The sequence below is a fragment of the Oryza sativa genome, chromosome 2 (genome assembly GCF_034140825.1).
Source record: "Oryza sativa Japonica Group chromosome 2, ASM3414082v1".
In the NCBI taxonomy this organism is placed as follows: Eukaryota; Viridiplantae; Streptophyta; class Magnoliopsida; order Poales; family Poaceae; genus Oryza; species Oryza sativa.
The window spans coordinates 18,843,411-18,854,654 of NC_089036.1; the positions used below are offsets into that span (position 1 = coordinate 18,843,411).

At 37.6% G+C, this 11,244-nt stretch overlaps 1 protein-coding gene across 2 annotated transcripts; it reads left to right on the forward strand.

Annotated features, from left to right (window-relative positions):
* The first annotated feature begins 3,334 nt into the window (after positions 1–3,334).
* Positions 3,335–8,754, forward strand: LOC9269812 (RNA pseudouridine synthase 7-like). 2 transcript variants are annotated; one of them, NM_001424307.1, is made up of 12 exons: positions 3,335–3,573; positions 3,705–3,748; positions 4,385–4,462; positions 4,793–4,893; positions 5,343–5,430; positions 6,096–6,174; positions 6,311–6,393; positions 6,532–6,597; positions 6,915–6,971; positions 7,427–7,549; positions 8,034–8,287; positions 8,361–8,754. In NM_001424307.1, the coding sequence occupies exons 1-12, from the start codon at positions 3,495–3,497 to the stop codon at positions 8,488–8,490; spliced, it is 1,182 nt and encodes a 393-aa protein (NP_001411236.1). In that variant the 5' UTR covers positions 3,335–3,494; the 3' UTR covers positions 8,491–8,754. The 2 variants fall into 2 exon arrangements, 1 of the variants encoding a protein (NP_001411236.1); NR_188342.1 differs by having other exon boundaries at positions 3,335–3,748.
* The last annotated feature ends 2,490 nt before the right edge of the window (positions 8,755–11,244 follow it).

Consider the following 11,244-nt stretch of genomic DNA (forward strand, 5'->3'; position numbering starts at 1 on the left):
GTCTTATTTAAAAAAAAATATGATTAGTATTTTTTTGTTGTTATTAGATGATAAAACATAAATAGTATTTTATGTGTGACTAATTTTTATAATTTTTCAAATAAAACGGACGGTCAAACATTGGATATGGATATTCACGAGTGCGCTTATTTTAGAACAGAGGTAGTACAACGTAGCTGCTACAAACTAGGCCCCCTTTAGTTCCTAAAATTTTTTCCCCAAAAACATCACATCGAATATTTGGACACATGCATAAAACATTAAATGTAGATTAAAAGAAAAAATTAATTGCACAGTTAGGGAAGAAATCACGAGACGAATCTTTTGAGCCTAATTAGTCTATGATTAGCCATAAGTGCTACAGTAACCTACATGTGCTAATGACGGATTAATTAGTCTCAAAAGATTCATTTCGTGGTTTTCAAGCGAGTTATGAAATTAGTTTTTTCATTCGTGTCCAAAAACCCCTTCCGACATCCGATCAAACGTTTGATGTGACACCTAAAAATTATCATTTCGTGAACTAAACAAACAGGCCCTAGACACAGAGCTATCCAGATTCCAGGGCCCTAGCTAGAACAAACTAGAACTACTAGGTCGACCATGCATCTCATCAATCGATTCTTCGCACCGGGATTCGGTCCTCTACCAGGGGCCGGGGCTCTTGTGGGTGGCAACAAGAGGCGTCGTCGGTCGATCGTATCAGCACGGCGAGAGAGCCCAAAGAGGCGTGGATCGATGCTAGCTAATTATGCAGGCGAGGAGAGCCCGCCTATTTAGGCAGGTCTGGGCCTCTGCGGTGTACACGGGCCTTGCTTAGCGGCCACAATTGAAGGAAAGGCTTGACAAGCGATTTAGGCTACGAGATGTAGGGCCTGTTTAGTCATGTAGACTAACCCTCACTCCCTAGCACGTAAAACGAAGCAGGGTTTAGCACATAATTAAGTAAGTATTAATAAAAATAAATTTAAAAAATAGATTAATATGATTGTTTAAAGTATCTTCCATGTAGAAAATTTTAAAACACACCTCATTTAGCAGTTTAAAAAGCGTATGCGCAGAAAAAGAAGGAGGTGAGTTAGAAAAATAGGGATAAGAACTTAGCCATAGCAGTTAGTATGTTTCCTAAATTGCTTCTTAAAAATTAAATAAACATATTTTTTTATATTATAATAATTAATGCTTAATTAATCATATACACACACACTAATGACTTGTCTTGTTTACCTGCCACAAGGTTGCCACCTCCAAACATCCAAACGAACTCAGCCTTAGTTAAGCTTGGATAATGCAGAATGTTGTTTGGTGGCCTGATATAAACATCTGTACAGATGGGATTTTGTTTGTTTGATCGTTTTTCAATGGCGAGGCTTGCATTTATATCTCATATATAGAAATACTGTGTAGTTTCAAAATATTCTATTATAATAAAACTTATGTACTAATTGGAACTAACCTTTAGCTCTAATATATCACTTTATAAAATCATTTTGTTGCATCTGACCTAGTAACAAAAAAACAAAAAAAAAATCGAAGTGAGCGCAACTAGCCGCTAGGTTCTTTGTGGTAGAATTTGCCCACCCAAGCTAAGTCATAGACTTGGCATGTATGCTAGTATTTACGGCTAATTATTACAGTATTTCAGTGGTAGACAACATACATGTGTGGATAGTATGGCGCTCGTAGTGACTTCATTAATTTTAAGATATGTCGGTCTGGTCTTTTGAAGGTGCTCATAGATGTAGGGTATATGTGTGTGTTTATAAGGGCAAGTGTGCATGTTGCAAGCATTACACTTGTAGGGTGTTTCTAAAAGACAAGAAAGAAAAAGAGAATAGTGGTAGCCTCATCACCACATTGAGTAGTTTGGGGGACCTCCGTAGTAGTGCACATGCAATACTACAGAGGATCTTGACGTGTTTAGGCTGGCTGGCCACTCGCCGCCGTTCGAGCAAGAGGGAGGGGGATTGGAATTCAGAAGCAAGGCGTCATCGAGCATTCCTCGAGTTACTGGATCTGGCGTCCTCTATGGAGTTCATTTTAAATAATGTCATATTATTAAACTAGGTGATTCCCTGCACTAACCAATTCTCAATATATATTTTTTTACAATCAAGCTAGGAGTAAAAAGAAAAAAAATAATGAACATCAGGGTTTATCACTATTTATCATGAACCAATCAAATGATACCCGCGCTTTAATGTGAAACATATTGATAAGTATATGTTAAATATTATAAGAATAATAGATAGAGTTGTTAAAATATTGTGCAAATGATGCGAGGGGTGATGATTGGACATGCTTGCATGTTGATTTGTACATTAAATAAATTGTAGATGATGTTTTATGCTTGCATGAGATTAAATATGTAATTATTGCTAGCGGGTGATGATGTGGCATGGTTGCATGCTGAGCTTTAGACTTAGTGGACTATAACTTTATAAAAAGTATAGATGTATTGAATCATAAAGATGATACTATGTTTGTTTTTTAAGGGCTAAAAATTATTACATTACTAAAAAAAATATAAGCCATTAGATTGTTATGGAACTAAATTATAGTGTAGATTGATATCAAAATTTATATACGAAATACAACTGTACATAAGAGGAAGAAGAAAAGAGTTAGAGTTGTATATTAAATTCAACCCTACTTTTAGTATCTATTATACATACAATATAATTACATATATTGAAATATAAACTAGGAGTTGTATAACAAATCCAATTCAATTAGCTGGTATAAAATTACATAGCGAAATTGTACAATCTAATATAGCTAACTAAATAGACAACCTAATTTAAAGTTGTCTATGTGCCGTCTACACATCTCTACTATTTAAAAAGGAGAGTTGTCCATCCGTTCTCTCTCCCTTGAGTGTAGCACGCTCTTCTTTGGGAAAAACAGTAAAAGCTTCGAAGATAGGTACAAGTCCGTTGTAATATACGGACATATTGCCAGGAAAATGATAAGATTATATAGATGGGTACCGTCTAAATCACTATGCATGCTCTTACAGTGAACTTAAATTCTTTAAATACTTCAAGGGCCACTTATGCTTATACTTATAAAGCTAAAATTTAAATTTTAGAATTTAATTTTAAATTTATTTTTCATCATAGTTTATTTTACATTATTTACACTCACAAATGATTTACTATTTACCAATATAAGTGATACGGATAAGCAGGTGAGTAACGCTGCAAATGGGCCGAAACGATTCGAGCACGACAATGCCAGGAGCCCACGAACGTTAGATGTGGATCCTACGGTCATACGCCCTCGGAAGCACACCCTCACTAAAATCCTCCACTGCCGAGCCAGTCGCGCCGCCGAACCACTCCGTCCTCTCCTCGCCCACCGCCGCCGCCGCCGCCGCCCATCCTCCTTCCTCTCCTCGGGCGCTGAACCGCCGAGCTGAGCAGCCGCCCCGCCGCCCCCTCCTCCGCCGCCACAAGCCCGATCGAGGGGTGTCTCGCCCGGGATATATATATATGGCGGCGGGGCCGGCGGGGATCGTGTGGCAGACGCCGGCGAACCCGCCGGAGCGGCAGGACTACATCTTCCGCGACGGTAGTAGCAACCCGCAGCCCGGCCTCCGTCTCGTCCCCAACGCGCGCATCTTTCTTTCTGCCCGCCAAACCCCCTCCCCGGAGGCCCCGGACTGACGCGGTTGGTTATTCCCCCCCCATTTTGCTTCGCAGGGCGGCGCTACGTGAGGCCCTACTACTTCGAGTTCATCTCCCATGTAACCAACCTCCTCGGTTTTGCCTGCATTTTATTACATATTTATGTTGGGAACATAGGTTTTTTTAGTTGCTTGGATCAGGTGATTCCTGCTTGTTATTAGTTATAATGTCTACTGAAAATTGTTGTTTCGAGAATAAATATATTGTGCACTGAAAATCTATAGAATCAGATGTTACTGGGTTTTGGCCTAACATTTTTTCTTAATCTTTTATCTGCTCCATCAAATATATTACTACTTAATTGCAAGCTGTAACTTATTGGCACCTCCAAGTTCTCCCTTTCCTCTACACCACTGCGCAATATACAAAAGCTGTCACTCTGCATTATGGGGCAATTTGGGTTATGTTTCTATTATCTCCAAGCGATCCTGTCGAGTTTTACTTCAACCAAATCCATACCCTCTAGTCTTGGAAACATGTCATTTTGGACATGGAGATGGTCTTTAAAATACACCTTTGACCATTGGTTTATGTAGCCTGAAGATATTTTAATTTTATGAAAGTAGTTTTTTGAAACAATTCTATAGATATGCTTCTCATGCATCCAACCTAAATATGCAAAAAGATATTAATGTTCCAAGACGACATGTTTTCAAGATCGGAGGGAGTAGTTTATTTTTTCATTTGGTTTGCAGGTGAAAAACAGATGGGCTGGGAAGACCATTGTTGACCTCTTCACCGATGAGTTCAAGGGCCGGCCTCGTGAATATTATGTATGCCACCAGTATCTCTTTTGAATATTACCATGTGTCCTATAAGTTCCTTTTTCTTTATTATGATTTACCTTTGCATATGGAGTCATCGGGTCCTAACTGTAGAAATACACACACAAAACTTGGGTTCTGAATGTGGTTCGTCCTGTTTTATGTATTCCGCCATTTAGAATTGCAAATTAATCTTATGATTCAACCCTTGCACGTTTGGAACTAGATAAGCTCTCTTGGTTCTTTGGCATTATCTACAATGATGTATCTAGAATTGATTTAAAAAAAACAAAATTCTGATGTATCTAGAATTGATTTAAAAAAAAAACAAAATTCTAGGTTCATGCAGTGAAGTGTGGGAGGCTTCAGGTGGATGACCAAATGGTTCACGCAGACTATGTTGTGCAATCATCACAAAAGATAAGCCATTTCTTGCACAGGTGAGTCAACTTCATCAGTTTCAAAGGTACATTGAGATGGTCATTTGACAAAAATATTACTCCCTTCATCCCAAAATATGGCTACCTTTCCACCTACTCCCTCATCTCAACCAATTACAACCATCTCTTATATAATTTCTCCACTTACTTCATCAGTTTTTGCAGTTATTACTGATACTTTGGCTTCTAAGTTAATAGTAATAGATCGGGTTTTAATTTAATGGTGATGGGAACTGTAAAATGCACAGAAACAATAGCTTGATTGGTTCCTGAGTCAGCTCTAATGTTGTCTATAGTTTTTATTTTCCCATGCTAGGTGTAGACGTTCTGCTTGCATGGTTTCGTTAGCTCTCTAACTACTGAAGCTCTTTATTCTTTGTAAAAAAAGAAAGAAACATACTTTCAATTACAATTAATTGTCAAATTCTTCATGGTTGTCACTCTGACAGGCATGAACCTCCAGTTTTGGGTGGTGATATTACAATCCTTCAAAATGAAGCTGATGTTGTTACAGTTTGCAAACCTGCATCTGTTCCAGTGAGTTCATATCATTTTGTTCAGAAACCTTCAAATACTATGTGATGTATAAAAAAGATATACATGCATGGGCCATCCTTTTTATAATATAACTGTTTTCACTTTAATTTATCCTTAATATTAAGTCTTCCGGAATTTTTTTGGTCACTTAGATCCATTAGTCAAAATATGTTACCTGAACTTTGTAAGTGTAAGGTTGTATCGACTATTCAACTATCAAGTCTAAAGTTATAGGTTCATAGCCAACATGTGCCCTGAAAGTTATATGTTAATATGTGATACGGATTGTTTGAGCTGTGCGAAACATCTGTAGAATGGAAACTGTCAAGGTACACGCATAGCTACTATAGGATTATGTGATTTTGAAGTTATTAAAACATTCTCTACCAGATGAAATTAGTACCTAAGGTTTTCCTTCTTGAATTCATAAATTTGTTGTTAAGTGTGAGATCTTATTCTGGTAGCAGTTAATCTGAACAGTTTGGTTGAATGATGTTTCTGGCCTATTAAGATCAACAACACCTTTGAGATTTCAGTAGCTTTGGAAATGCAAGTGTTAATTCCATTGTTTGTAAGGTTTAGTTATAACTTGATCTGGTTCAGCTATATTTGACTGTAGTCGTTTATTGTTAACTACAAAAAATGGAGGTGTTTTCTTTCTGTAGGTTCATCCGTGTGGTCAATACCGCAAGAATACTGTTGTCGGTATTCTGCAAGCTGAACATGGATTGGTGCCCCTATTTCGTATCCTTTGCCTCAATTGTGCCATTATTGCTAGTGCCTTTCACTATCCTGTTTATTCTCTTCCCTGTATGATTGAACTTTGACCTTTATTTATATTTGTACTCAAATTCCTTAACCACCATTATTATTTTGACAGCCGTGCATCGGCTAGATCGGTTAGTTTCAGGTCTCCTTATATTTGCTAAAAATGCTGACAAAGCTGAAAGTTTCAGGCAACAGGTGACATTGTCAATTTGAATTCACCTTTCTATTGTCCTGTTTATTCCTTGTGTCTGCTGTCTGCACTCAACTTATGTATGTTACTTTAACACTTTTATCTTTTCACACTTATTTCTTAATTGAATACTATAACTGCAGATCGAAGCTAGTTTGCTGCAGAAAGAATATGTGGCCAAGGTTGTTGGGGTGTTTCCTGATGGTGAGGTACGTCACTTATTTGGTGTCAACAGCTCAACATGTCAATAAATTTGCTGGATCCAAGAGCGGAAGATTTTGCCAATGTAAAATAACTTGAATATACTCTGCGAAGGCTTGTAGACCATTTCTTATACTGAAGTCACCCGTAGGGTTTTGTTATTTTTCCCATGTTGTGAGAATGAAGGCTTGGATCTACCACCTAGGAAACGACTCCGTGGAATTTTCTTGTGAACTAAAAGCATTTCATTTAGTATTTGATTTCATAATTTCATACATAACTGCTGATTTCCCACAAATATCTGTCTGAAATAATTCTTTTTCAGCAAACTGTTAATGCAAATGTGCACTTCAACGCACGGGAAGGAAGGAGCACTGCAGAGGTATGTAATTAGTAATCCTGCTTGTGGTTGGTATGTTTTGTTGTGTGTGAAACTGCATATACTGAAGATATTGCCATCTCTTTCGGCAATTATTGACTGCCTCGCACCTCTCTTCTCATGCAATGTATTTGCCTGAGCAATTATAGGTTTATCCCGCATGTGATATACTGGTGCTGAGCAATTGTAGGATTGTACAGTGTAATGTGGTGTGTGCTCTTTAATGGTAACAGTGCATATGGCTATCTGTACCAAAGAAATAAGAGATAATTGATTATAATAAGCAAAAGAAATAGTTGATATGGGTCCTATAGAGTTCTTCTTGTACAAGTAGATTGAACAATGCATTCATTTATGCATGAACTATTTTCAGAAATTCGGTAGAGCAAGTGTACTCAGTAGGATATAATTCTGGTTTGAAGAACATATCTGAGTTCAATTACTGAAATGAAATGCAGGTTTGTGATGGTGATGGTAAAGCTCCAATTGGAAAACAAGCCTGCACCAAGTTTCAGAGGATCTGTACTGATGGAATCCACAGCATTGTCCTGTGCAAACCTGTGACTGGCCGGACTCATCAGGTCACACTACCTTATACACATCAACATTGATTTGCTCGTTCAAACTTCAAACAATCGAAACGACCTGGAAATTTCCCAAAAAAAAATGAATCTAAAAGCCTACTACATAGAAAAAGTTCAAGTGGCCTTTAAACTTACTGCACTATCTGAATCATAATGGAAATCTTAATCCTGCTAGAGCTTGGCAAAATGCATTTTAGGTGCACACAGGTGACACGCAAACTGTTGAGTGCCTCTTTATTTAGTCATAGCTCCCTTGTCCCTGTTTTGATAACATGCTTCATGCCCAATCCGTTACTTCCAAAATAATCAAATTATCAGACATCTGTTCACCATAGCATGTCTCTGATGCAAGATGAGATAGATGTGGTCATAATTTTTCTGCTGATTCTTTGTGCCAATAGTATGCCCTCTTGTCCTATGGTTTTGTTTTTTCAGTTACTTATCTATATTTCTGATACAGCTTTTTGTTTGACAAATGTAGATAAGGGTACATCTAAAACACATTGGTTACCCAATAGCCAATGACGAGGTGTACCTTTCCGAGAATTTTTCTCCACGTTCGTCAAAGGGAACAAGAATCAACAGAGCAACCACGCTAGCTTGTTCATTGCCATCTTCAGATCCTGACAGTTGTGCTGACCTTGGGAACAATGATACAAACGAAGATACAGAAGCCGATGAGGAGTTCAGCATCGATCCGATGTGTACGAATTGCCCAAATCTTGCTCCAGTAGGGTGAGTGCTTACAGTTATCAAGTTTGTAGTTAGGAATTCTTCAGGCCTTCGTAATATTTTGTTCTTTGGGCAGTTATGATGCAGATGAGGAGGCATTGTGGCTGCACTGTGTGCGATATACTGGTCCTGATTGGAGCTACGAATGCCCATATCCTGATTGGGCCTTCCTTGATAATGTGTCGAGGAAGAAGTTGAAATCATGATTATCTTTCATGGATACTAGTACGGTCAGCCCACCTGCCCGAAGGCTCAAATTTTGCTAAGTTTATGATTTGTTTGATATGCACATAAACAGTGTATGCGCCCATACTGCATTTTCTAGCAAGAAGCGCTAGAATCTAGATAGTGTTGTAGCTGTATTTTTATCGTACCTCTTTTTCTCCAAAGCTTGCATGCTTTAATATACTGTCATTTTGGATGTTAAATAGCTTATCTTAGAAATCTAAAGATTACTCGAAGTCATGTGCAATGATCAGTTGTAGGGGTTAACTTTGCTTGCTTCACAGCATGCTCCATCTTTAGATCTCATGCGTTCGTATGTTCGCAGTTGGCAGCACAAACATGTAAGGCAAGAAATCCATGCGGAAAAAGGTAAGCATATTTTGATCTCACCAGTTACAACTTACAAGCAGGCCACGTCCTTGTCCACGGTAGCTTATCTTTAAGAGTCATCTGCCAATCTGCCATGTATGGTCCAAAGTCCAGAAATGACCTTGAATTATACCAGTTTTTTTCGGTTTCCATTCTCTTCCAGAAGTCCACTTCCAGTGCAACTGTCTGCCGGAGCTAGATAAAAGCCCATGTAAATAATTGAACCGCTAAACTGCAAGCTGCTACTTGGTTCCCTCCCTCCCGTAAGAAATATAGCTTGAGGCTATGATTAGCATCTTGACAGAATTGCATCCAAAATCTATTCCCTTCTACCATAAATATTTTATAGTTAGGATAAGATTCTTTTAAAACCTTAGCCATTAACCCTAAACCTTAACCATTATCCAATTTGGGGATAATATTTTGAGAGTACAAACTAATAAATTAACTATTACAAATTAAAAGGATATTTTAAGATACTGTTTTAAGAAATTTATACTGTTTTATGATACTAGGTTACCATTTGGCAACGTCAATAGTCATATAGTTTTGCCCTACTTCTGTACTAGAAAGGACTGTAGTTTGTACCGTTTATACTTAACGTTTGGTATTTCGTCTTATTTGAAAAAAATATGATTAGTATTTTATTATTAGATGATAAAACATGAATAATACTTTGTATGATTATTTTATTTATTTTTTTCATAAAATTTCCTAATAAGATGGACGGTCAACCATTGGATACGTAAACTCACAACTATACTTAAAATAGAACGGATGCAATAGTTAGCAGAATTCTTTAGTTAGCAACAATGCTGCACCACACTACTGACCATGGTGTACGGGTGTGTAGGCGTGAGTGTGGTTTTCGCGTGTGCACTCACACGTAATAAAAAAAAACTACTATTAATAACTTATATGTAGGTTAAAGCAAAATCTGTCATGTTTTTGTTTTCCAAAACACATCACAAACGCAAATACATGTGCACATAAGTAGACTCATCTATATGAACACAGATACATCATATCTTATAAATATTTTTAGGAGACTAAATCCATATGTTTAAAAATTAAAAATAACAAAATCGTGATAGACGTCTCATTGTGGATAGTTATATTATCTATAACTAAAACTTATTAGCCATGAGTGTGATTATCTACATTGATTCTTTTCTTTTTGAGAACTATCTATATTGAGTCAAAGACCCGAATTCAGATAGGTATCACAAGAAGCATGACCAACTATCTATATTGGTCTTTGTTTGCATGTCCAGCGGAGTTTGCATGGCCTTTGCTTTCTTATCCTGCACCTTTAGATGGTGTCGATGGACTTTTTATTCAGCAAGCAGTCTCTCGGCTCTCGCTCATCTCAATCGCCGGTGTGGAGGTCGAAGGGAGAGGGTGGTGGGCCCCAGTCCAAAGCGCTCATGCATGATGTCATGGACAGGGAAAGGACATGCGGGCCCCCACACTGTCGTTGTCATTTCGATCGGAGCCGTTTCGATGCGGTTTTGGTCTCCTCCTGAATTCCCAGACGCTGTTGCCCCATAATGCTCCCATGATCGTTGATCAGGTAGATCGATCGAGAGATTGCAGGGCACAGCCCTTGGGCACTGCACCTTCTGTTCCACAGCGCAACTAATTACGTACTCCTACTGCTTTCTCTGTTTCAAAATCCTACTTCCGTTTTAAAAAAGATCTAGAGCTGTATGCTAGATAGTACTCCCTCCGTTTCACGATGTAAGTCATTCTAACATTTCCCACATTCATATTGATGTTAATGAATCTAAATAAATATATATGTCTAGATTCATTAACATTAATATGAATGTGGGAAATGTTAGAATAACTTACATTGTGAAACGGAGGAAGTATATCAGATTTGTTATAATAAGATATATCACTTTCCATACTGGGTTGGTTTTGATGAGACAGTGAGTGAATTACACAGCTATATTTATTTTAGGATTGAGAGAATACTCAACACGCTCATCCCCAGCTCTAGAAAATATTACTCCTAGCTAAGTCACTTCTCACTCGCGGGTAAGTATATATATTATATATATTCATTAGAACAGATGGATCAGTTTAAGATTGTTCCCAAAGTATGTTACACATGCTGTTAGCAATGAGGTTCTATGTTATAAACACACTATATTAGTACTAGAATAATAAAAGTCAGAAATAGTAATATGATATTTATTTTTGGAAAAATTTAATTTAATTAAGATGGTACAAGTTATTAAGTCATCTAAATGATTTTAAATATTTTACTCCCTCCAAAAAAAGCAATTGTGGAATTTAATTGATAAATTATTAGGGATTCATCGGCGGTCTGGGATAAGATGAAAGAAAAATTGGTTGAG